Source organism: Sorex araneus, chromosome 1, assembly GCF_027595985.1.
Source record: "Sorex araneus isolate mSorAra2 chromosome 1, mSorAra2.pri, whole genome shotgun sequence".
NCBI lineage: Eukaryota > Metazoa > Chordata > Mammalia > Eulipotyphla > Soricidae > Sorex > Sorex araneus.
This window is the reverse complement of record NC_073302.1, coordinates 127,282,654-127,308,417: the sequence shown is the minus strand read 5'-3', so window position 1 is coordinate 127,308,417 and position 25,764 is coordinate 127,282,654. Positions and strand designations below refer to the sequence as shown.

At 44.9% G+C, this 25,764-nt stretch overlaps 1 protein-coding gene across 3 annotated transcripts in view; it reads left to right on the top strand.

The window, feature by feature from the left end:
* The first annotated feature begins 382 nt into the window (after window positions 1-382).
* The window catches only part of PRKAA1 (protein kinase AMP-activated catalytic subunit alpha 1), a 34,201-nt gene continuing 8,819 nt past the window's right edge, over window positions 383-25,764 (top strand). Inside the window, exons 1-6 of one of the 3 annotated variants that reach the window (XM_055124187.1) lie at window positions 383-509; window positions 11,370-11,511; window positions 13,127-13,220; window positions 17,800-17,944; window positions 20,578-20,665; window positions 24,565-24,789. In XM_055124187.1, coding sequence (XP_054980162.1) covers window positions 383-509; window positions 11,370-11,511; window positions 13,127-13,220; window positions 17,800-17,944; window positions 20,578-20,665; window positions 24,565-24,789 — 821 coding nt within the window. Of the gene's footprint in view, window positions 510-11,369; window positions 11,512-13,126; window positions 13,221-17,799; window positions 17,945-20,577; window positions 20,666-24,564; window positions 24,790-25,764 lie in introns of those variants that run through there. The other 2 variants (XM_055124188.1, XM_055124189.1) reach the window with 2 other exon arrangements.

The following is a 25,764-nucleotide window of genomic DNA, read 5'->3' as shown; positions in this document are numbered from 1 at the left end:
CGAGGGTGAGGTCCCCAGCCCCTAGCAACCAGCCGCGCACACGCGCCCCCAGCCCCCGCGGCTGCCCGCGTGCCGGTCTCGCCCCGGGGAATCCCCAGGGGGCGTAAACCGGGGGCGCCGCCTCGGCGGGGGCAGCGGCGCGGCGCCAAGGTGGGGGGCGGGGGGGTGGCCGCCCGCGCGCAGGTGGGCGGGAAGGCGGCACCCCCCCGCCCGGCCCGCCAGGGGGAGCGAGTGCGCCCGACGGCGCGGGCCGGGCCCCGACGGGCGGAGCAGGGCGGCGGCCCTCGGCGCGGCTCCCCCTCGCCGTCCCCACCCCCCTCCCCGCCCGCCGCCCGCCCCCGGCGCGGCCCTGCCCGCCCCCTCCGCCCCCTCCCGCCGCGCCATGCGCAGACTCAGTTCCTGGAGAAAGATGGCGGCAGCCGAGAAGCAGAAACACGACGGGCGGGTGAAGATCGGCCACTACATCCTGGGGGACACGCTGGGGGTCGGCACGTTCGGCAAAGTCAAGGGTGAGCGGCCCTCCCCCGCCCCGGGCGCGGGCGGCGCCCGCCTCTCGCACCTCTTCATCCTCCTCCTCCTCCTCCTCTACCTCCTCCTCCTCCTCCGCGTCCCTCCCGCCCCTGGCGCGTTCCTCGCCTCCCGGGGCTCGGCAGCCCGGGTCCTGCCTCCGGCAGGAACCGAGCCCCCGGGGCTGCGGCGCCCCCCGGCCGGGGTGGGGGGGTGGGGCGGGCCCCCGTCGTCATGGCGACGGCGCCGCAGCCGCCCGAGGGGCTGGTCGGTGCGCGCGGCGGGGATGCCCAGGGGCGTCCCCCCTGCCCTCCTCTTCCTCCTCTTCCTCCTCCTCCTCCTCCTCTTCCTCCTCCTCGCGGCCGGCCGCGTCCTGCTCCCCGAGCTCGCGCCCAGCCCATCGCTTCCCGGCCACTTCTCGGCATTGTCCGTGTTTCCGTCCTGCCCCGGCGGGCGGCCCCGCTCACCTGCCCCGCCTGATTGGCAAGTGTAGAAGCACCTTCCCACCCCCCCACCCCCCCCCCCCCCCGCCGCCGCAGGAGCAGGTTCGGGGACTCGCTTAGGAAATGAAAATTAAAAGGCATCAATCTCCTTGGAAAGGATCGAGAATTCTTTTTTCCGGAGCAGTGATGCATAGAGACCGTTGGCCCTTCCTCCCCCCACCTTTCCTTTTTTTTTTTTTTTGCGACGTGTGGTTTATGGTGTAAATGCTGACTCCCAGCCTTCGGTATCTGTGTGTCAGAGCCGGCACTGATGTTGCCTCCAGATAGTATTGACTTGTTTATTAATTAATAACAGTTGCTTTCCGGCTCTTTGCACTGGGCGTTTACATTTTTCATACGCAATTAAGCGCACCTTTTACTTTCGATTAAAAAAAAAAAGGAAATCTTGTAATAATACCCTTGTATTACAGCACTCCGGAAATAACAGTCTCTGACCCACCAGTTAACAAACGCCAAAGTTTGATTGTAGACTTTTTTGGTTTGTTTTCGGACCATACCTGGTAGTGCTCAGGGGTTTCTCCTGGCTCTGCATTCAGCTACTGGTGGTGTGCCGGAAACCTTATGGGATGCTGGGGATCGAACCCGGATCCGCCTAGATTGGCTGTGGCCTTTTGCATCAGCCTTCCTACTGTCGTGCCAGCCCCTATTGTAGACTTCTTTTTTTTAAAAATTTTATTTTAAGGCGTAAATGTTTTTCTTTAAAATATTTGGCTGTTATAAGGGGGTTGGAGAGAGAGGAAGTAGAGAAGGGATAATAATTCATGCCTTAGCTTTGGGTAAATTACGGACTGTGACTTGGATATATACTAAGCTTTTTGGTAAATATTGACAGGATATATATATATATATATATATATATATATAGGTTTTGGTTTTGGGGCCACACCCGGCAATACTCAGGGCTTACTCCTGCCTCTTTCTGACAGGCTTGAGGGACCACATGGATTGTGGGGGATTGAACCCCAGTTGGTCGCTAAAGGCAAATGCCCTACCCACTGTACTGTTGCTCAGGCCACAAGCCCCCCGGTAAATATTGACTTGAAAGGAAAAAAGTTTGTGAAAGTCTGTCTTTGCTTTTCTAGAGTTAAAGAAATATTTTAAAAATTTTATCTAGGCACGGAAGAGGACTACCCTTTCTGTTTTCTTGCCCTTTCTGAGTCATAATACTGGAAAATTGGAGTAAACAGGGAAGCTTAAGTCTTATGAAAAGCAGCAAGGCCGACCCAGTGAGAAAGAAGGAAGCTAGTGCCAGAGTAGAGTAATAACAGCAGTTAGGCCAGAAAGATGTTTTCTCTATCCCTAAGTTGGTTTGGTCTTGGCTCTGCTGGCTCTTGGTCACAGCAATTACCGACTGACTTTAGTTTGCAGGCATTTGTAAGAAATGCTCATTCCTGTCCCCAGTAAGTGATTCGACAGTTTTGGTGCCCTCACCCCTTGCAGAGTTCTGCCTGGATTAGGAAACTCATCATTCTCCCAAGATAGGCCTGAGCTGAGTCAGGTTTCATCATTTTATTTACTAACTGGCTTTTGGCAGAGCAGCCGGAAAGCAAGAGGAAATGCCTTTTCTGGGTTTGCTCTTTCATGCGCCTGTAGTAGGAATTTCTCCAGGGACTCCTGTTCCTGATCCTTCCCCCACACCTGCCGCCCTTGGAATATCACACTTTCCACACCTCTCCAGTGGCAGAACAGCTAATTAGTTCCACGGCTACAGTTACATTTGCTCATAAACACATCCTCTGATGTTGGTTATGCTCCTCCACCAGTGCTTTTGGGGGTAGGGATATATCTGATGGTGCTTAGGGACTCGACCTCTAGGTACTCCGTGAACCTGGGACTCCCTCATCAAAACGTGTGCTCTAGTTCTTGGAACTGTCCTCTCAGTCCCAACCCAGTGTTTTGGGTTTTCTTTTTAAATTTTTTGGTGGGGGCCCCATCTCCAGCAGTGCTCAGGGCTTACTCTGGCTCAGTGCTCAGGGATCACTCCTGGTGGGGCTTGAGGGACCATCTGGGATGCTGGACATCCACCAAGCCTGGGTCAACTATGTGCAGAGCAAGTGCCCTACCCACTGTCCTGTTCGTCTGCCCCCCTTACCAGTGTATTTTGGAAGGTTTTGAATGTTCGGGAAACTTTTGGTCACGAGAAGTAGAAAATCCAGCTGATACTGGTCAGCAGCATCTCCCTGGCTCACCAGAGCAGGAAGCCAGGCCACTGCTCATGACTCGTTGGCTTATCGGGGCCCTCTGGTCAGGAATGCCATGTGCTCTGAAGGAGACACTGCTAAGGACCATGGCACTACTCTGGGAGGAGTATGGCCCTTCTGTAGATGTGTATGCTGGGGGTATCTTCCTATGGAGTACTTGGATAGCATGGGAGGGGAGGTCTACACAGAGTAGGGTAGCTATGAACTGGTAGGAGAGAACGAGATTCACGGGGTGGGGTGTGTGTGGCTGGAACAATAATGCACCAGGTAGGGTGCTTGCCTTGGACCCAGCAACCCAGGTTCAGTCCCCAGCACTCCATATGGTACCCTGAGCACTGTCAGGAGTGAATTCGTGAGCACAGAGCCAGGAATAATCCCGAAGCATTGCTGGGTGTGGCCCAAGACCTAGGAATAAATAATAAAAAGAGAAACATGGACTCTTGAACAGGCAAAACTACTTGTAAAGTCGATAACTTATACTTGCCTTAATCTGAATTCATATAAATATTAGGATTAGACATGTTTTAGTGGCGATTTGCTATGATTGAACTTTTAAAACAAGTTATACACAGGATGGGGTGGAGGGGTGAGGTGGTAACTTGAATGGCTGGGTCATGAACTTTTTTTTTTTTTTTTTTTTGGTCACATCTGCACACCTGGCGATGCACAGGGGTTACTCCTGGCTTTGCACTCAGGAATTACTCCTGGCAGTGCTCAGGGGTAGGTCATGAACTTTGCATGCAGCTACTCTGGCTCAATTCCCAGCACTGCTGGGAGCAACCCCTGTGTACTCCTGGCAGTGCTCAGGGGACCACATGGGATGCTCGGGATTGAACCCAAGTCAGCTGCAATTCAAAGCTAATGTGTACTTCTTGCACTATCACTCCAGCCCCTCTTCTACAGCCAACTTTTTAAACAACCGTAAATCCTTAAGAGCCATCCATGCTGACTGATAGGTATGTCATGTATGTGTTATACATAGCTCAAGTTCATAGACAAATAGAAACGTTTAAATAAGATCTGTGATTCATTTCAAAATGAACAGTCATCTGGGGCCAGAACGGTAATACAGAAGTAGGGTGCTTGCCTTGCATGTCCCCTGACCAGTCCCTGGCATCCTATATAGGACCCTGAGTGATTCCTGGGTGCAGAGCCAGATGTAACCCCTGAACATCACTGGCTGTGGCCCCCAAATAAACCAATCCCCCGCCCCCCGCCCCAACCAACCCCCAAACAAAAGTTGTAGAAGAGTGTGTATAGGGGCCTGAGTGATCGTACAGAAGGTAGGGCCAACCCAGGTTTGAATTCCCGGCACCCCACATGGTCCCATGAGCATCGCCAGGAGTGATTCCTGAGTGTAGAGCCAGGAATAAGCCCTGGGCAGCCACCAGGTATGGCCCAAAAAGCCAAAAAAAAAAAAAGAAAAAGAAAAAGTGCAGTTTGTTGTTAATTGTATAAATTCATAAACATGTAAAAGCCTTCAGACCTTGCTGGTGAGGGTATACATGTACCATTTCTATAGATGTGACAGTACTTATAAATATTAACAACATTTCAGCTTCTGTAAATAATGTGAGATGAGGTATTTGCCATATTTGTACATGCAAGATATTTGTAAATACTTGTCCTATGTGTTCTCGCAGCGTTTCAGTTGGGCGCTGCATGCTGAGTCTACTGCAGAGGTGGCTGCAGGCGGCCTAGGTCTGGTGGTCACGCTCACTCTGCTGAGTCACCCGGGGTAGTGCTCACAGGCATTCTCGAGGCGTTGCTCTTGCCAGCGCTGGGGCTTCCACGTCTCCGTGGTGCTTGTGGTGGTGGTGGTATGGGCTGCATCTCCCTGTGGTGGTGCTTCGACTCACCTCATTGGAATGGCCCGAAATCCCTCACAGTCCCGGGACCACACGCAGCTCTGCTGGTCTGGGATTATGCTGGGCCCAGGCGACTGAATGGGCGATTTGACACTTGTTGGGCAGGTGTTCTGAGCCACTGAACTCTTCCTTCCGGGTATGCGTCCATTGTCTTCAGAATTAAGTGTCTGAGTAGAGGAAAGGTTGTCTCAAGGCTCTGCAGTTAAGAGTTCCTCTCGAGGGGCTGGAGCGATAGCACAGCGGGTAGGGCGTTTGCCTTTCACGTGGCTGATCCGGGTTCGAATCCCAGCATCCCATATGGTCCCCTGAGTACCGCCAGGAGTAATTCCTGAGTGCAGAACCAGGAGTTACCCCTGTGCATCGCCGGGTGTGACCCAAAAAGCAAAAAAAAGAAAAAAAAAGAGTTCCTCTCGAGGGGCCGGAGCAACTGTTCTGTGGGTAAGGCATGAGGTCGACTAAGTTTGATCCCCGGCATCCCATGTTGTCCCCGAGCCTGCTAGGAGTGATTCCTGAGTGCAGAGCCAAAAGTAAGCCCTGACATCCCCAGACAAGCAGAGTTCTTTAGAGAGCTGTACAGAGGTTGCTTTAGAGAGCTCTAGAGGTTGCTAGAGGGTGTCTAGTTCACGAGTGTCTTCTAAGTGAGACTTTGCAAATGCTGGTAAACTGCATGTGGGTGACATAAAGAAATGCCACTCATTCTCTTCAAAAGCAGCACCTCACTTTGGCTGCGAAGCAGTGACACTCACAGCTGGTAACAGTGCTGGAGTGAAGGTGCATGCCTTGCAGGTGGCCACCTCCTGTCTGATTCCTGATGTATGGTTCCCCAGTCACAGGGGGAGCAACCCCCAGCGCTGACCCTGAGTAGCCTGAGCACCACGGTGCTGGGGTTTGGGCTTTGGGCAAAGGGGAGGGAAATCTATTAGTAATGCATATTCTTAACAAAGCCCATTGACTGCATTGATTGATAGACTGTGGAGGAGCAATTAATTTGACTGCAACTTGAGTTTAGTCAGTGGAGAATTTTTAGCTCAATTTTGCAAAAGCGATTCACATTTGATGCTTTGCCAAATCCATTTCCCTTACACTGCACATTGATTGTGAGATTGAGTGGCTGGGTTAAAAGACTTAGAGAAGACCTGTCCGAACTTGATCATATCATATCTTTACTTTGATAAATGATAGTGTCTCAGTGCCCCGTGATTAGTAGTGTAGGCTTATTGTAAGAGTCTTGAGAGATAATGTATTTCCTAAGCTCTAAGACCCTGAATTTTCAGAAATACTGTTGATACTATTATTTTTGTTTAGGCCACTGGTGCTGATCTGCCGGAGCTGTTCCAAGCTCTGTGAGGGAGGAAGGGTGGGGAGGGTCTCTCCCAGTAGTGCTGGGGGAACCAAGTGACCTCCAGGGATTGAATAAGGGTCTTCTGCATACAAAGCCTGCACTTAACCCCTTCAGCTATCATTCCAGCCCCAGCTGCTGAAATTCTAACATTGACATAGGTTGGTAATTGGGTGAAGGCAAATATTTTTGTGTGGCTGAAGTAATAGTACAGAGTAAGATGCTTGTCTTGCACGCAGCTGACCTGGGTTCAATCCCTGGCACCCCATATGGTCCCCTGACCTCGTCAAGAGTGATTCCTGAGTGTAGAGCCAGAAGCAAGCCTCAAGTACTGCTGGATGTGGCGCCCCCAACCCCTCACCCCAAGCAAATATTTTTGTCCTTATAAATAAAAAAAAAAACATAACTGTTTATGGTACTCTTTAACTGACCAAATTTTATGAGAAGAAAGAGGTAGAAAAGAATCTTTTTTTTTTTTCTTGCTTTTTGGGTCACACCTGGCGATGCACAGGGGTTACTCCTGGTTCTTCACTCAGGAATTACTCCTGGCGGTGCTCAGGGGACCATATGGGATGCTGGGAATCGAACCTGGGTCGGCCGCGTGCAAGGCAAACGCCCTACCCACTGTGCTATTGCTCCAGCCCCGAAAAGAATCTTAAGTTGGAGGGAAGAGAAGAAATTTTCTTCTGAAAGAGAAAAGATTTTAAGTGTCACTAATATTGGGACAGTTTTTGTAAACTTTGGAGAGGGGGAAAAAAAACCCCTCGTATTCAGCTAAGGTTGGAAAGTGCGAGTTTAAGCAGCATTGAGCAGGTTTCTTTACTGGTAGAGCCTTTACTGACAGGCTTTGGGTAGCAGACTTCCAAAAGGAAGCACACCCATCGTTTCCCAGGCTGACTTAACACAGACTTTTTCTTTGCAGTCTCTCTGTATAATGAATGACCCCGTAGAGCAGAATCTGCAAGATCGTTCCCTGCTTTTGCGTCACGGCCTGCAGTGCTCGTGCGCTCGAGGGACTGTGTGCTCCATGAGCCCGGGGCCTCCAGTGCTCAGGGCACGCAGACTGCTGTGGACTCTGGCCCCCAGTGAGCTTGTTTTTAAGAATAATTTCTTTTGCTAACTTGTCGACTGTAATGATAAATAGCATATTTTAGAAAATTCGCTTATAAAGTGGCCGGCCCGTTTTATAGCCATCTAGGATTTCAGTAACAAAGTACCTTGAAGAGAGAAAGAAGTTTTTTTGTCCCAGTTCTGGAGGCCCAACCTTTGCAGTCAAGGGGCTGGTAGTGGCACATTCCCCCCGAGAGTGGGCACCTTTAACATGTGGTTGCTCCTGGCATTCTTTGGCTTGTGGCAGTATAAATCCAATCTCTGACTAATCTTCACATCTGTTCTCTCTGGGGGATATCACTTCTCAGATACAGGGTCCTGTATCTAGGGTTCTGCTAATCTAGGGTGAGTCTGTCTTGAGGACTTAGTTGGTTATGTCTGCAGAGACCTTATTTCTGAGGGTCTGGGTTAGCGTGCACCGGACAGAGGGCACTGGTCAGCCTGCTACACTTGCCAGGATGTTTTATTTGCTTTTAGTTTTGCACTCTTTGTTTCTTCCTTAACATTTGAGTAACTTTTAAAATTGCTTTTGGTAAAATGAATAAAATACAGTGTCACCTTCTCTTGGGTGTGCTTCCTTTTGGAAGTTCGCTATCCAAAATATTGAAATTGGCATGAAACTGGCTTCCCATAGACTCAGTTTCCTGACACAGGGGAAAAAACCTCACTATCTGTGCCTGGAATAATGCAGACAGTTTCTCAGTGACTGTTGCTTAAATGCGTGGATGAAGATCCCGGATCCTAACTAGTATGGGGGAATTCAGCCTTATTCTTTTCAAAAATTGCAAGATTAGTCAATAGTTCTCTGCTATATTCGTCTTATTTACGTAAAAGAGGGATTTGAGGGCTGAGGAGGGAGTTGGCAGTGCTAGAGACATGCCTGGCGTGCACCTGACCCAGGGTTTGGTGCCCGCTCAGCATAAACTCCAGAGCACAGCCGGCTGGAGTCCTGCCCTCCACCACCCCCGACAAAACCTCCACTATAAAAGGCCATTCATTGTTCTTATTGGTGCAGTATCCTATTTAGGATTCATTTATATTTTTCTGGCACAAGTACAAATGTTTGAGACTTTTTGAACCAAGCTTGGTTCAAGGTTTGACTTTACAGATGTGTAACTTGGGCAAGGTTATTTCATCTTTCCGTGCTGTGGTTGCTGTAAAATGTTGCTAACAGGGCCAGAGAGATAGTACAGGGCTGAGGGGCCTGGTTCGATTCCCGGCATTGCGTCCCCTGTCATCCACCATGAGTCAGCTTGGGGCACAGCTGAGTGTGGCCTGGCTCCCCCACCACTGGCCCCAACCCAAACCAAAACACATTACTAATAACACCAGTATTTAAGGGCTGGTGAGAGTCAAAGTAGTAATATAGAAAAGCTTATTTAAACTCATCACATGAATGTTTTTCCCTTTGTGCTCTTCTTTGAGCAAGTGGTGTGTGTGTGTGTGTGTGTCCTCATTCTCATATGTTTGCCAATTTGATTTTTCTTGTGTGAAGGATCAAGTCAGAGTAAAATATTGCGGGTGAGGGGGCCTACCCAGTGTTGTTCGGACACTTAATCCTAGCCTGGTGCTCCATGGAGCGTGTGGTGCCAGGGGTGAAACTTGGCTCCGGCACGCAAGATATGTACGCTACCCCTTTGCACTCTCTCCCTACTCCTCAGACCGAGACCTTTTTACACAAAGCGTGTTTTTCTATTGAACCACCTCTCCACACCCTGAGTAAGCATTCTTACAGTTTATAGGTGGGTGGAATCTCAGTTGAGGACTTGGTGCTGTGTGTATATATATATGTATAGTAGTAATCTATTGAAAATTAACCCAACTCAATAAACAGGTTGAACTTTGGAAGGTAGCAAACTCCAGACTAGGATTGTGACTATTTCCCAAACCTGTTTCGTCTGCACAGTAAATAGGGAAAGGTTCCAACTGCCAGGACTTGAAGATGGTTGGGTTGGGTGAGATTAGCTGTTCTTTGGGTAGGTCTCAGAAAGTAAGACATTTTGTGACTTGGGGCTTAACAGTCATTTCAACATCTGATTGGTATTTGAAACTGGAGAAAATCTTAGGAGAAATTTGAATGTGCTTAATGTCCACAGTTAATTTTGTGACTATACTTTCCATCTTCACTGGTTTTAGGTTTTAACAAGGCCTTAATAGAAATGTTGGTGGTATATTGTGTTCATCTGCTATTGTTCAAGATAGTTGTATGATTTTTTGGGTTTTTTTTTGTTGTCGTTGTTGTTACTGTGTTTTATTTTTGTTTTGGGGTGACACCAGGCAATGCTCTGGCTCTGCATTAAGGAATTATTTCTGGGGACTCTAGGGGGACCATATGGGATGTTGGGGACCGAACCCAGGTTGGCTATGTACAAGGCAAGTGCCCTACCTGCTATACTATCACTCTGGTCCCAAGATTTTTGTATGATTTTTGTATGATCATGGATGAATATGAGATTAGTTGAGATGTGATATCCAAGTGAGACATTTAAGTTATTTTTACATTGTAGGCTCTTTCTCTGCTATTTTTGCCTTATGATTCTGTTAGAATGCTGGCACTAGAGGGGCTGGAGCGATAGCACAGCGGGTAGGGCGTTTGCCTCGCATGCGGCTGACCCGGGTTCGAATCCCAGCATCCCATATGGTCCCCTGAGCACCACCAGGAGTGATTCCTGAGTGCATGAGTCAGGAGTAACCTCTGTGCATCATCAGGTGTGACCCAAAAAAGAAAAAAACATGCTGGCACTAGAGTAGATTTTGAGTTGTACATTTATTGAAAAGATTTGTAGTGTAGAGATACTATGATGGCCAAGCAATTTATCCATAGGATAAATGGAAAGTGAATTTAATTTTGGTTGTTAGATGGTTCATGGGAAGGACTGAGAGTTAGGACTCTGACTTCAATACTTTCTGAGTCTTTTTGGTTGGGGCATCCCTGGGTCTGTGCTCAGGGATCACTCCTGGTGGATTCTGGGGACCATATGGGATGCAAGGCAAGCTCCCTACCTGCTGTTTTATCTCTCCAGCCTCTTGACTCAGCTTTTTCTTCCATTGTAAAGTACCTATATAACCTAACCTTAGCATTAGTAGTAATTAAAATATTAATGCTTAGCATTCAAAGGTATCAAAACTAATGAGGAACCAGTTCTTTCCCTGCCCACCCTTCTCAATTCCAGAGTTGTGGTGGGGGTAGAAAAGCCCATCATCACTCATTGCTTTGGTTGCCCCCAAAGTATTACTAGTTTTTGTTTTAGGACCACACCTAGTGGGGCTCACTCCTTGTTTGCTCGGGAGATCATATGGGATGCCAGGGATTGAACCTGGTTCTGCTGCATGCAAGGAGAGTACCTAAACTTTTCTGTGGCCCCTCGGATAGGGGAAAGTATATTTAAAATATGAGGGAGTTTTTTGTAGGATAAAACTGTTTGGTATCTGATGCTAATCCTTATTGCTAATTGTGGTCGCACCAATTTCTACATGTGTTAAAAATCTTTTTCCCAAAAGTTCAATTTGAATGACAATTTGAAAATTGAAAAGCAGAAATTGAGTCAAAAAGGCATACAACTAAAAAGAAGTCTCATTTTTTTTTCATTTGTTTTTAGCTTTCATTTGTGGAAGAATTTGTTAACAGCTTCTTAGTTAATCCCCACATAGTCATGTAAATGTTCATGGGTAAATTAGGCAGAATTGAAAGAACCTTAAATTTGCTCAAGTAGTTATTATGAATGCTAAAGTAAGTACTCCTAAAATAGTATGCTATTCTATATATGTTAATAATCAAGATTATTATTAACTAAAGATGTTAATAATCAAGATTGACGCAAATTTATTATTTCTCTGACAGTTGGCAAACATGAATTGACTGGGCATAAAGTTGCTGTGAAGATTCTTAATCGACAGAAGATTCGTAGCCTTGATGTGGTAGGAAAGATCCGCAGAGAAATTCAGAACCTCAAGCTTTTCAGACATCCACATATAATTAAACTGTAAGCTCTGATTATATTAATTATAGTCATAATGGGGTGTTTCCCACCATTTTTGTAAGTGTATGTAATTTGACAAGTGATAAAGATGATATTTCTCTAGTCTGTTGAAATTCTCCCCTTTTGTTCATTTATTCATTTAACCCCACATTCATGGTCACTTAACCTGAAGTTCATGTTTTGCCCCTGTGTTTACAAGCTGTTACCATCCTTATTTTTCTTGTGTTCTGGATTACTGCCCTCTTGAGAATGTTTGATGGCACCAAACATTAGAAGGCTGTAGAAATAGCAATGATTTATCAGTGAAAAGTCCGCCTCCAAAAAACTTCCACAGTATGAGGAAGTCTCAATGAAGAAAATGCAGCAGAAATGATTTCCTCCTATTCTGTATTTACCTGATAAAGCATAACAGTGTTTCAAAAGGATAGTAATCCTCTCCTTGTTTCCTAGTGCAAATGTAGGGTCTATGGATAATCTTGTTTACTACTCAGCTTTATTCTGCAGCCTGTAGATAAAACTGCTTAGGCTTTTATGCTGAACTAGCTGAATCAGTTTTGTTTTGTCCTTTACTTTCTATCCTTTGTGAAGGTACTGTGATTTTTAAATAATCCGGATGCTGATGACCTGTAAATGGAATGTAAAAGAGGCTGCTTTACAGCCTCTTCCCCGAGTGCCGGGCTTGTATGTCCACTGCCTGGTCACACCTCTATTTCAGTGTCCACAAGGCATGTTGCACTCCGTATGGCCAAAGTCGAACTTGAGTACCATCCCCAAGCTGCTCGTTCCATCATTTTAGTTAACGTCAAGTTCTTAGGAACTGTTCTTGAACTTGCTGATTACTCTCCCTTTCTACCATCCATTTCATCTTTTACTTCAGAGTATGTCTAGGATCTGTTCCCCAGTTCCTTCATGTCCATCAGCCTAAACTGAGCCTCCTCATCTCTTTAATGGAATTCTGCAGAAATCACCTGCTTTCATCTTTAATGCTCACAGTTCTCCATAATGCCACAATAAATTAAAATGACCCTTTTACTAGAGAAAATAACATGACTATTTTGTATTTAAAACCTGTGACTTTCTGACCCTCTTAGAATAAAAGCCAGAGCCTCATCATGCTTGTAAGAGTGTGTCCCCTCTCCAACGCCATGTCCTTTTTTCTCTTCCTAGATCACTGGGCTCTAGCTCTTTACCATTCCTCCAGCTTACCAGTTAGCCTTCTACCCCAGGGCCTTTGCAGTTGTTCTTCCTTCTGCCTGATTCACTTCCTTTCTAGGTAATGATGTAGTCTGTTCTCTTCCTTCAGGTTTTATTCAAATATTACAAGTGACAAGTGATAAAATCATTATCAGAATGATTTTCCTGAAGCACTCTGCCTAAAATATTCCCCTGAGTTTGCTTTATTTCACTTTATCATAGCTTGTCCCACCCACTGAGATAGTGCTTATTCATTTGGCATCTGCTTCCTGGCCCCTAGAATATGAATTCCACGGGATCAGGGAACTGCTGTCTCCCCTGTGGTTTTCAGGCATCTAACGGTGCCTGCTGTATGATAGGTATGCAGCAAATATCGAATGAATACATGTTTTTAACATTGGTAGATAATGTTTTCTCTCACCAGGTACCAGGTCATCAGTACACCATCTGATATTTTCATGGTGATGGAATATGTCTCAGGAGGAGAGCTATTTGATTATATCTGTAAAAATGGAAGGGTAAGCAGCTCTGATTTAATTGTGTATACATTTCATAACTCCCATTATCCCCTAGTATTCTGAAGTGTTAAAAAAGAAGTCTTGTATAAAAAGTCAATGTAGTTTCATCTTTTTTGGGGGTGGGGGGTGGGGGTCCTCCCCATCAGCACTATGGGGGTCTAGGAACCACTCCAGTTATACTTGGTTGAACTTGCAGGCCTGATGGTTTTTGGTACTGTGGCTGACTGTGGTGCCGCTTGGGCAGTGTTGTGCTGGGGACCACCAGGGCTAGGCCCAGCTGTGACAGGGATTGAATTCAGGGTCTCGAGCATGCACTCCAGCCCCCTGACCAACCTCACTGTCCCAAGATGTTTATTGAACAATCATTTCCTTTCATCATAATTTGCCTGCCCTCAGACTATTTAGAGCTGGAAAGGATCTTAAAGATGGAATATGGAAACTGGGACTCAAACAAATATGGAAAATGGGATTTATGTTTGCATAGTGTCACAAGATTTGTTAATGAAATATTGAATTGAGACCCCAGAACCCTTGGTCCTAAAATCATGAGTATACAGATACTTATATAAGTATATATATATATAAAAGTATATATATAATCATGAGTATACAGATACTTATAAAAGTATATATATATATTATCATTACTGTCACTGTCATCCCATTGTTCGTCGATTTACTCGAGTGGGCACCAATAACGTCTCTATTCCTTCCAGCCCTGAGATTTTAGCAGCCTCTTACTCGTCTTTCCCAAAGATTGGAGGCTCTTTCAGGGTCAGGGGAATGAGACCTATTGTTACTGGTTTTGTCATATCGAATATATGGCAGCTTGCCAGTCTCTGCCGTGTGGGCGGGATACTCTCGGTAGGTTGTCCAGCTCTCTGAGAGGGACAGAGGAATCAAACCCAGGTTGGCTGTGTGCAAGGCAAATGTCCTACCCACTGTGCTATCGCTCCAGTCCCTATACTGAGTTACTGGTACAAAAACTGAGCACAGTTCCTTACACCCAGGTTATGTTATGAAAAGATATCTTTTTTGAAAGGCCTAAGTAAGGACTAAGCACTAGGAAACATATTTTCACCTTTTTTTTTTTGGGTCACACCCTGCGATGCACACGGGTTACTCCTGGCTCTTCACTCAGGAATTACCTCTGGTGGTGCTCAGGGGACCATATGGGATGCTGGGATTAGAACCCGGGTCGGCCGTGTGCAAGGCAAACGCCCTACTCGCTGTGCTATTGCTCCAGCCCCTTTTCCCCTTTTCTTAAAATGATATACAGATTTTCTTAAATCTGTATATCTTTTTTTTCCATACAGCATATCTGTTTACTTTTTAAAAAAGTTATATAAACTTATTAGCCAAGTTTACTTTGGTTTTCTCCATTTCTTTCCATGCTTCATTTCAGTTGTAGGCATTCCCTTTCTCTACTCAACAAGATCCTGCCCCCACTGAATGAAAAGAATGGAAATAGACACAGCTTGAGTGGGCATCCTGTCATCTTTGCATTTTTGTCTGTTGCTTGTTCTCTATTATTAGGATTTTCTTCAGATTTTGCATATTGGCATTTTCAGCTGTCAGATTTCCTATTTCAAAAATGTTATTTTCTAAAATTTTCTTTAAATCGCTATTTTAGGGCTAGAGCGATACAGCGAGTGGGGTGCAGTGCTGGCTCTGAGCCCCAGCTCCCATAGGGTTCGCAGGCACCTCCAGGAGTGACTCCTGAGTGTTTGCCAGGAGTAACCTCCGAGCATTGCTGGGTGTGATCCAAAAGCCAAATAAAGAAAGTCTATTTTGTCCTACTAGGATAAAGTTTTCTCAGGATGATTTTTTTTTTCTGTTTCCTGCTTTCTTTGTCTATACATTACCTATTATCTTCTGCTTCCTGGGATATATTTCCCCCGACCCCTCCCCTCTCCCCATTCCTACTGGTATATCTTTGTCTTTTTTGCAGGACCCTTCCTCAGGTGTCTGATGATTCTTGTTGCCCCTCCTGCATTTGTTAGTAAATGACTAAGGTTTATAGAGGTGGAGCTCTTACTGGTTGTTGGGCCTTCCTGTAGGTTGAATAGTTAAGAGATCTGACTGTTTTTTTGTTTTTTGTTTTTGGCTTTTTGGGTCACACCTGGCAATGCACAGGGGTTACTCCTGGCTCATGCACTTAAGAATTACTCCTAGTGGTGCTCAGGGGACCATATGGGATGTTGGGAATCAAACCTGGTCGGCCGTGTGCAAGGCAAATGCTCGACCCGCTGTGCTATCACTCCAGCCCCAAGAGACCTGGCTGTTTTTAGGGTGTCTCAAATGTCAGTAATTCCAAGTATTCTTCTTTGCACCAGGTGGTCACTGCTGAAGAAACCATCCAGTTTCCTTGTGACGTTAGTTAGTTCACCGTGCTCAGAGAGCCAAGTGGGAAGTGCTGCAAGTCTGCCTAGTTAGCGTGTTGGTTTTCACTCAGTCCCCACACTTTCCCTCCGATTCATCACCCTTGCTTAGTGTCCTCGGCACGAGCGCTGGCTCAGCCTTCCTTGGGTCAGTTAGGGCTCTTCCTCCCTAATCGGGGTGAATTCAAAAACGTCTCTCAACTGATTGTCCTTTTTCAGCCTCCTTCCCAGATTCTGTGTGCAGAAAGAGGCGCATTGATTCTTGCTCTCCCGCCCTGCAGATGGAAGTCTCGGCGTCTCCCACTGTGACCCCCTGGAGCACCTGGCCATCGGTGCTCCTCTTTATGACTTTTCTTGATTACTGCCATCTCTTTTCTTTCTCTTTTTAGATCCTACTCCTTTAGGAATGGATATAGTTTTTCATTTTTCCATGTTTAACTGGAAGAACGCTTGTTTTCTAATCTTCTTTTGTAAACTTCTCCCCGGCCCCTTGTATTCTATTTACCAGTGTAATAGAAGTTTCTTATTTATTTTTTGCTTTTGAGGTCATACTTGGCAGTGCTTGGGAAGGATATGGTGCCAAGGAGCGAACCTAGAGTAGTATTTTCATTTTTGTAGCATCTCTAGGTACTTTGCCTCTTATTTTGTTCTATCAGTATTCTTTCATATTTTGAATGTGTTACCTTTCTCATTTACTGTTTGCTGTGAGCTTGTATTTAAGAACAGAGTTACATTTCTTCTGGAAATAAAGTTGTTAGATTACTGTATTTTCTGAGAGGAAGTTTATCTTACAGTACTTGAGTATTAACTATGCTTTCAAAAGCATTGCTAATGCATCTTTCCCCCAAGGATTATCCAAACCGTTTAAGATTTAGATCTACTTTTAGGGGCTGTAGAGATAGTTCAGTGGATAAAAGTGCTTGTCTTGTTTGTGCCTGGCCCGGGTTTGATTCCTGGCACCTCACGGTCCTCCAAGTCCCTTCAGGTATGACCCCAGGAGTAAGCCCTCACACTGCTGAGTGTGGCCCAAAAAACAAAAAAAGAAGAAAAAGAATAATTTTGCTGGAGATCTAGTCTTACAATGTTGATTTGCAACCTGTGTTAGAGGATTGCATATTAGAGTCCTTTGTCTAGAGAGTTAACAGGTTTAAAAAAATAAATAATTTCTTTTGAGCTAATATGTCTGAGTTGTGCTTCTTATGTATAAAAGTATAATAATAGAAATGAATCAAAAGAGAAGTTTTCTAATCTTTGTAATCTTCTCAACTCCTTGTCTTCTATTTACTAATATAAAAGGATTTTCTTAATTATTTTTAAAAGTGTAGTTGTAGCATAGATAATTACTTTCTAGAGGTAGACTAGACTTAAAATTTTTTTTCTTTTTCTTTTTGGGTCACACTCTGCTATGCACAGGGGTTACTCCTGGCTTTGCACTCAGGTATTATTCCTGGCAGTGCTCAGGGGACCTTATGGGATGCTGGGAATCAAACCTGGGTTGGCCGTGTGTAAGGCAAACACCCTGCCCGCTGTGCTATTACTCCAGCCCCAAGATAAATGATTTTATATGTCATAAAATAAAAAATAACTTTTTGTTGGTGCTAAAATATCTTTTATTTTGGGGCATAAAATGACATGGTTGCCTGTTAACTCATTAATTTTGCTTAAATATTATTTCCTCTTATAATTGAATGTCCCACCACAACATAATTTTGTATAAATCTATCCAAATTTGTTTTACTTCAAAGCATTATCCTCCACATTTTAGTTTTTACTGTTTATTTGTATCAACTAGATTAGGCCTTTGTTTTATTCATTATTATTTTATGGTCAGCTGAAAGGGAGTGTGCATAGCACACTGAAACTGTTCAGTTTATATTTACTAAAAGAAAGAAGGATTATACATTTCCATTTTATAGGAGGAAAAATCCCTTGTGTCAAGTGGAAACTAAAACTATTTTAATATGTCATAAGAGAGATAAGAAAGCAAGCTGTTGCCATGTCACAGTATTAGAAGCTGCTTGCTGATTTCGTTCCAGGATTTTGTTAGCATTTGTCTTGTGTGTGTATAACTCTCCATTTCATAAGAGAGGTTTATTCAGAGGGTTTTGTTCACTTGACAGTTTTATAGGTTGGAGAATTATAGGCAGAAGAATTTGTTTTGGAAAGACACAATTTAAGGGTCTCTCTCTTTTTCTTAGCTGGATGAAAAAGAAAGTCGCCGTCTGTTCCAGCAGATCCTTTCTGGTGTGGATTACTGCCACCGGCACATGGTGGTCCACAGAGATCTCAAACCTGAAAATGTCCTGCTTGATGCACACATGAATGCAAAGATAGCTGATTTTGGTAAGGATGTTTCCATAGTTCTGTAATCAACCCCTGATAATCAGGAGCATTCTTGAGGTATAACGGACGTACTAGCTGCATATCCCAGTAGGATAACCCCATCGTTTTGTCTGGAAGCATAGAAAAGGAGGAATGATCAGGGTCCCTCTTTTCTTAGCTTCATGTCTTTAGAATTGAGCTTTAGGAGACTAGGTAAGCCAGGTAAGTTGGTAGCATTAGAGACATTTGAAAAGATCCTAAAATGTGAAGTAACTAGCAACCTTATTTCCAATGTGTATGTTTGTTTCATCACATATGGAATACAAGGAGAGAGACTGAGATAGGGTTAAGTCAGACATTGAAAGTCAGAAAGTAAAGTAATAGGGAATATTTTTTTTTTCTTTTGGCGTTGGTCTGGGGGCTGAGTGTGCCCAGAGCTCAGGGGCTATTTCCGGCTCTCTTCAGGAGTGACCCCTGATGGTACTCAGGGGACCATAAATGGTGCTGGGGGTCTGAACTAAGGACTGCTGCCTGAAGGCAAGTGCCATTCATCTCCTGTGCTATTTCTCTGGCCCCTGAACAGGACAATTATTAAAAGTAAATTTGGGTGGGGTTGGGTCACACTGGTGGTGCTTGGGGGACAGTGGTGCCAGGGGTCAAGTCTGGGTCATCCACAAGCAAGGCAAGTGCTGTAACTCCTGTACTATCGTATCTTTCTGACCTCCCAAAAAGTAAGATGTTTCACATGATAGGAAAGCATAGGGTCATAAATCAGCCTAACTTTTATTTACTATATAAAATATCACTGACATGAGTAAACCTAAGAGAAACATTACTCTCTGCAGTTCCTGCTTAGCTTTGGTTTCTATCACGGGAGGTAATTTTTGGTTAAGGGCGTCTTCCAGGTGGGGCTCAGGGTGGCCAGGGGCCATCCCAGCAGTACTCGCCCACCAGGCTGGTAGCTCAGTGCTAGGACATGAGAATGCATCGATTCTTGGGCCCTGTGGTGCCAGGGTCCTCCAGGACCACCCTGGCAGTGCTTGGGGCCTCCGTGATTACACCCAGTTCTGCTTGAGAGGTAGTGTGGTGCAGAGATCAAACATGTAGCCTAACCCCTGCCTCCCTTCCCCCAGAGGAGACACTAAAAATTATATTTCCTCAGAGAGAGAGAGAGAGAGAGAGAGAGAGAGAGAGAGTGTGTGTAACCTACAGTGGTTTTCTGAACAGTGCTAACCATTCTTGAGCTATTTTAAAAAAAATTGGTTAAGTGATTTATTCTTAATCTTCAGCTGTTGATATTTATATGCATTCAGTGCCTTTTTTAGTGTTTTTATTTTTCCCAGTGCATTTTTTTGTTGTTGTTATTGGTCGGTAAAGAAATCGCTTTATTGGCAGAAAGCTGGCTGTAGTGCATTTAAAAAATCTTCACATGTATTTGTTCTCAGTGAGTTTAAATCTGTCAAGGAGAACAGCGTCACAGGTATCCTATATTCAGTGGCTTAGCAGGAAGGATGCTTGAGCACTGGCCTTGAACCAGTGTGTGGGCATGGTTGCCTTTCCCCTGATACGTGGTTTTATTCACTTTGTCACAGACATCATGGTGCTGTATATATGTAAGCATGCCTCTTCGTCAGATAGAACTATTTCATTTCGGGCATAAGAACCTCAGTTTTCAGAAGAGCTGTGTGCTCTCTCTGGTTCCAGAGACCTGGCTTATGCTAGCAAAATTGGCATTGGACCACAGCCTCCAGACATATTGCTCATTTCATTTAATTTTGGGGGCAACCCAGGTGGTATTGTGGTGGGGACATGTGGCTCCTGGTATGGGCCAATGTCCAGCCTGCTGTGCTATCACTTCAGTCTGCCCTTCCCTCCTTTCTTTCGTCCTTCCTCTCCAGTCCTGTAGAGCATTTCTGGGTGGGGCATGAGGCCACTACTGACATTCTGTTGAGTTAGCGGACAGTTAACTGTAAAACAAGGGCCCCGCTCAAGGATCTCCAGGTCTTGCAGTGTCTGGGAGCAATAGGGCGCTGGTATTGCAGTAAAACTTAAGAGGGAACCTTGATATAAAAAAATCCATAATTTTCTTCTTAAAAATAATCTCAGGTGCTGGAGCAGTAGCACAGCAGGCAGGACATTTGCCTTGCACGCGGCCGACCCGGGTTTGATTCCCAGCGTCCCGTATGGTCCCCTGAGCACCACCAGGAGTAATTCCTGAGTGCAGAGCCAGGAGTAACCCCTGTGCATCGCCAGGTCTGACCCAAAAAGCAAAATAACAACAACAATAATAATAATAATCTGAACAAGGTTTAATGGAAACTTCCAATTTTAGTTCTCTTCATCTTGTTGCATTTTTTCCTGTTAATTTCTGTATTGATTTAAAAAAATGCCACATTTATTCTAGTGGTAAGCCGGAGAACCAATAGCATAATTCTCATTAAACTCCAACAACACACTAACTTCAGCTGTTGAAATAGATTACAACCTTAGGGCATAAAGGTAAAATAATAGGAAATAGTGAAAAGCTATAGGATTTTGTTGCCACAAAGAACAGAACTGTCACTTTAATGCAAACTCACTTTCATTGTTTAATAGACTTTTGTTTTCTTTTCCTTCTCGAGAAATCCTGAGTAGTTGATTTTGTGCATTTTCAGGTCTTTCAAACATGATGTCAGATGGTGAATTTTTAAGAACCAGTTGTGGCTCACCCAACTATGCTGCACCAGAAGTAATTTCAGGAAGGTAGTATCTGACACCCCGTGCATTTGTGCTTGTCTCTGCCGCCTAGATTTTGTTAGTCTATAGTGTCGTGTTTAATTGTAGTGAAAGGAAAGATATTTAAGGCTTATTTTTTCCATATCCAGAAAGTGCTATTTTTAAGAATTAAACCTAATAAATGAATAGGGATTAAGGATGCCAGTTATAGAGAATGTTTGCAAGTCAGTATTATATTAGTAACATGAGAGTACCCTCATAGTTTTCCTCAGGTGGAAAAAACTGAAGGTTTAAAACTACTGAGTCTTTAAAAGTAGGTAAGGTGGTATAAACTTGAATACAGAAATATCTACTTGTTAGAAAAGGCTTACTTTTAGAAAGAATTAAAAATATAATGTGTAGGTTTTAATTTTTCAAATGACACTTGGTAGTAGCTTGAGGTTTTATATTAAATGAGCCTCAAAATTAAACAAGAGTATTGGGGGAAAAAATGCAGATTTTATTCATTTTGAATTTCCATTTTTTAACTCTTGTGGAGAATATAAGAATTCTAGTCCGTGCAGCCAGGGCGATGGCCCGAAGGGCGGGAGCATGGCTCTGCATGCCGGAGCCCCTGGGTCCGTCCCTGGCACTGTGGTCCACTGAGCACCTTCGAGAGTGGCCCGGAGCCTCTTCCACACAGGAGCTTTGTATAGTATGGCTTTTGAATAGCTTAAACGACAGAAGAACTTCCCGTTCCATTCCAGTGGGGAATGGAACGAGATAATGGCCATGAGTGTGTGGAAATGTCTGTCCCTTCCACTCACTTTGCCATTAACCTAAACGGACTTAGAACAGTGTGCTTAGTAAAAGCTAACAAAACTTTGCGTGGTTGATTGTGGGTCATCCCTGGCAGTGCTCGGTCAGGGGGGGGGCACTCAGGGCTCGGTGCTCTCAGGACCAGGGGGTGCCAAGGATCAAACTCCAGGGGCTCCATTATGGAAGGCATTCTGCTTTGCATGTGTGAGCCATCTCCCCAGTTCCCCAGCTGCAGTCTTTGGAGGGAGTGTGTCTCCCAGACAGTGCTCGGGGAGCCTACGGGCCATTCCCAGCAACAGTCAGCCACTAGAGCTGGTGGTTTGGCGAGTGGGCCCGAGGATCTGATGCTGCAAGGGCCATCTGGGTGCTGGAGGTCACTAGAGCCTCCAGGGCTCCACCCAGCCATGCTTTTGGGACCCCATGGGGCTGGGGATTGAACCAGTGTCGCTGACACCCAAAGCAGACGCCTTAGTCCCTCCGTGGTCTCCCCGATCCCCAACAGACATTTGTTTATGTCCATACCAACTCTGTGCTTGGATACAGTCCCGGCAGTGCTTGGGAAAACTCTGGCGACACATGCAAAGCAAGCACCTTAACCCCTGTACTATCTTTCTGCCCCCAAATATAGTTTCTTAATTTGTTTCATTTCATTATTTATTTGGGGATTTGGGAGCACGCCCACAGGCCTTGGAGGTTGCTCCTGATGGTGTCAGGGATTAAACTGGGATCCCTCCTGCCACATAGAAGGCAAGAGCCTTAATTCTTATACTATTTCTGTGGACCCCCTCCCCCCGCAATATAATTTTTTTTTCTTGTGGGGAAGGGTTTAGGCCACACCTGGCAGTACTCAGGGATAACATCTGGTGGTGCTCAGGGGGTCGACCTTCTGTGGTGCCTGGTTGTCAGGAGTTGAACTGGGCTTGGCCCTGTGCAAGGCAAGCAGCTTAACGCCTGTATTGTCTCCCCAGCCCCATAAGATATCATTTAGTGAGAAAATGTTCTTTGCTGAAATTGAAAACAGAGGTATAAGGTTTTTCCCTTTTCGGTTGTTTCTGGACCATACCTGGTGGTGCTCAGGGGTCATCACTCAGGGCAGTGTTTTGGGGAACCGTGTGGTGCTGGGAATCAAACCAACGTCGGCTCCATGCAAGGCAAATGTCCTGCTCACTGTACTCTCTTTTGCCCCAAGGGTTTTCATTTTTATAACGAAAACTTTAAAATTTGAAGCACTTTTTAAATTCTAATATTCCATGCCTAGATAATGCTTAAGTGTTGTGGTCTTGTTTCTGTTTTCATAAGTTTGTTTGCCTAACCTGCTCTGAGAAATTATATTTAAGGGTGTGGCTGAAAATAAGGCAGAGGAGTCTAAGTTTCAGTTTATCAAACTTCATTGTGATCTTTTTAATATAACACTTTAATGCTAACATTTTTTTTCAGTTTTGTTTTGCTACTTGGAGCCCCCTGCCCCGCCCCCCACCAGTGGTACCCAGGAGGAGGTTCGGGCTGAGGCTTAACGATGTACTGCTCAGGCCCTGCAGTGCCCGCCATGTCCTGGGCCACCTTGGTGGTGCTCTGAGGGTCATGTGGTGCTGGGGATCGAACCGGCGTCTGCCACATGCATGTGCTCTAATTCCTGCACCATCTTTCCAGCTCAGCGATCCTCAGTGATCATGATCCAGTGACCCTGAGGGGGCCAATTGTGCCATGACTGAACCCAGGCTTCTTCATGAAAGCATGTGCTTCAGCCCTTTAAGCTATTTCCTTGACCCCCTTTTTATTTTTTGGTTTTGGGGTCACACCCAGCCATGCTCAGGGCTTACTCTTGGCTCTGTGCTCAGAAGTCACTTCTGATGTGGTTTGGGGAACCATATGTGGTGCTGGGGAGTGAACCTGAGTTGGCCATGCGCAAGGCTAGTGTCCTATCCGTTTAACTGTCTCTTGGGCCCAGTCTTCTCTTTCTTTCATTGGGTGTGGTGGGGAGTTGGTCCCTCCTCCCTTTTAAAGTATTGTTTTAGTTATAAATAAAGTCTTTCGGGAAAAAGACACTTCAGGACCTGGATATTGGGGTGGTGTTAAATGAGAAGTATAAATATTTAATAATTATGCACAAGTGCAATGAATAGGTCATTAATATCTTAATTTCCCCCATTTTGAGGGTATTTTTCTGCCTGATCTGGGTGAGTGGGAACTTTTTTTATTTGGCTACACCTGGATGTGTAGTGGTTTGGTGTTGGGGCCAAGTGGAGAGGATACTCCTAGTGGTGCTCAGGGGACCATACGGGATGTCGCAAATCAAACCTAGGTCCACTGCGTGCAAGGCAAGCGCCTTGCCTTCTGTACTATCTCTCTGACCCCTGAAAACGGTCGCTTTTTTTGTGGGGGTTAGTGCTGCTCAGGAGTGACCCCTGATGGTGCTTCGGGGACCGTATATAGTGCTGGGGATTGAACCAAGATTGATCAGGGTCCACTACTTTTTGTAAAGCAGGTGTCTTAACCCTGTACCATCTCTTTGGCCCAGGGAACTTCTAGAATAGTGTTAATATTGATCAGCTGAACCATTTTCATTTTACCATTTTATAGAAATCCTTTGGCTGAAGCCAAACATTGACTGGGTTACCTGACATAATTATGAGATTACCAAATGCAATGAACATGTCATTAATATCTTAATTTCCCCCATCTTGAGGGTATTTTTCTGCCTGATGTGACTGAGTAGAAACTTCTTTCATTTGGTTAAGGCCATGGACTACTGTGTATTAAAGACAGGAGTTGAACATTTCCTGTAACCCAGGAGATGATTTTGTTACATTCTGTAATGAAAAAACCAGTGGTTTTAAAATCAGTAATGATATGTTTATTCAAGTTTTGGCCCTGACTGCTCTGAGAATCAGAGAAAGATCGTGAGGACATAATCTTAGCAATAGTGTGTAGTTTTTAAAAAATTATCTTTTTTAAAAAAAATTTCAAAGATACTGCTGATGAATTAGGATCTTTTGGTATAGAATATGGAAACCATATTCTGCTCGCTAGAAAATCTTTATGAAATATCTGTATTTTAAAATTCGCTGGTTGGCTCTTCTGTTACTAATGATTATTTAATCTAATCCAATTGTTCTTTGTTCTTACAGATTGTATGCAGGTCCAGAGGTAGATATATGGAGCAGTGGTGTTATTCTTTATGCTTTATTATGTGGAACCCTTCCATTTGATGACGATCATGTGCCAACTCTTTTCAAGAAGATCTGTGATGGGATCTTTTACACCCCTCAGTATTTAAATCCTTCTGTGATTAGCCTTCTGAAACATATGCTGCAGGTGGACCCCATGAAGAGGGCCACAATCAGAGATATCAGGTAATCGAGCCAGATGGAGACGGGCAGATCTAATAGTCTCATTCATAGTTATCCGAGAGCAGATGGTGTAGGATAGCACGTACAAAGAGTTGTTTTATGTTAAAACACAATCATACTGACACATTTATTTATTTATTATTCTTTCGTGGTGCTGGTGATCAGATGCAAGGACACACCACACGTGGGGCAAATTCTCTATCATTGAGCTACTTCACCAGCCCACATTTATTTACTCTTGGTTTTGGGGTCACACTCAGGGGTTGTCAGGTTTACTCCTGGCTCTGTGCTCAGGGATCACTCCTGAGAGTGCCTGGGGGAGAGGTGGGGGGCGTACAGGGTGTGAGGGATTGTCTGGTGTGTGCAAGGCAAGTGTCCTACCTGCTGTACTCTCTTGCCCCTGATGAAATTTCTTAAAAAATCACGTAGTCTTTTCTTCTTTTCTCCCACCATTGTCTCTCCACCCCAGAATTTTCTCTCTTGGATTTAGGATTAAATTGCAGGTTTAATTGAGGATTTAATTAGAGGTTTCTCTGAGGGTAAAGGAACCGAAAATCAGATGTGGGCCTGGGAATTGTATATAAGGAAGTATTAGATGATGAAGAAGAAAGGTGTTGTGTGTAATTTCAAGCTTTATTGCTTTTCCATGTACTCCACAATGGACTGAGAAAGAAATCTCAAATGGCAGGGTTTGCTTTCACATCAGCAGAAAAATACATCTCATTACCTAAAATTTATATTTTAAAATGTCTAAGCAAGATGAGGCTGGAGTGAGAGTACAGCTGGTAGGTCATTTGCTTTGCACACGGCCACCTGGAATTGGATCTGTTGCAACCCATATGGTCCCCAGATCACTGTCAGGAGCGATCTCTGGGCACTGTTGGATGTGGTCCCAAAACCTCCAACCTCCCCCCCCACAAAAAAAAAAAAAAAAGAAAAAAGAAATCTAAGCAAGAGATAACCTTTCAGTGCTTTAGA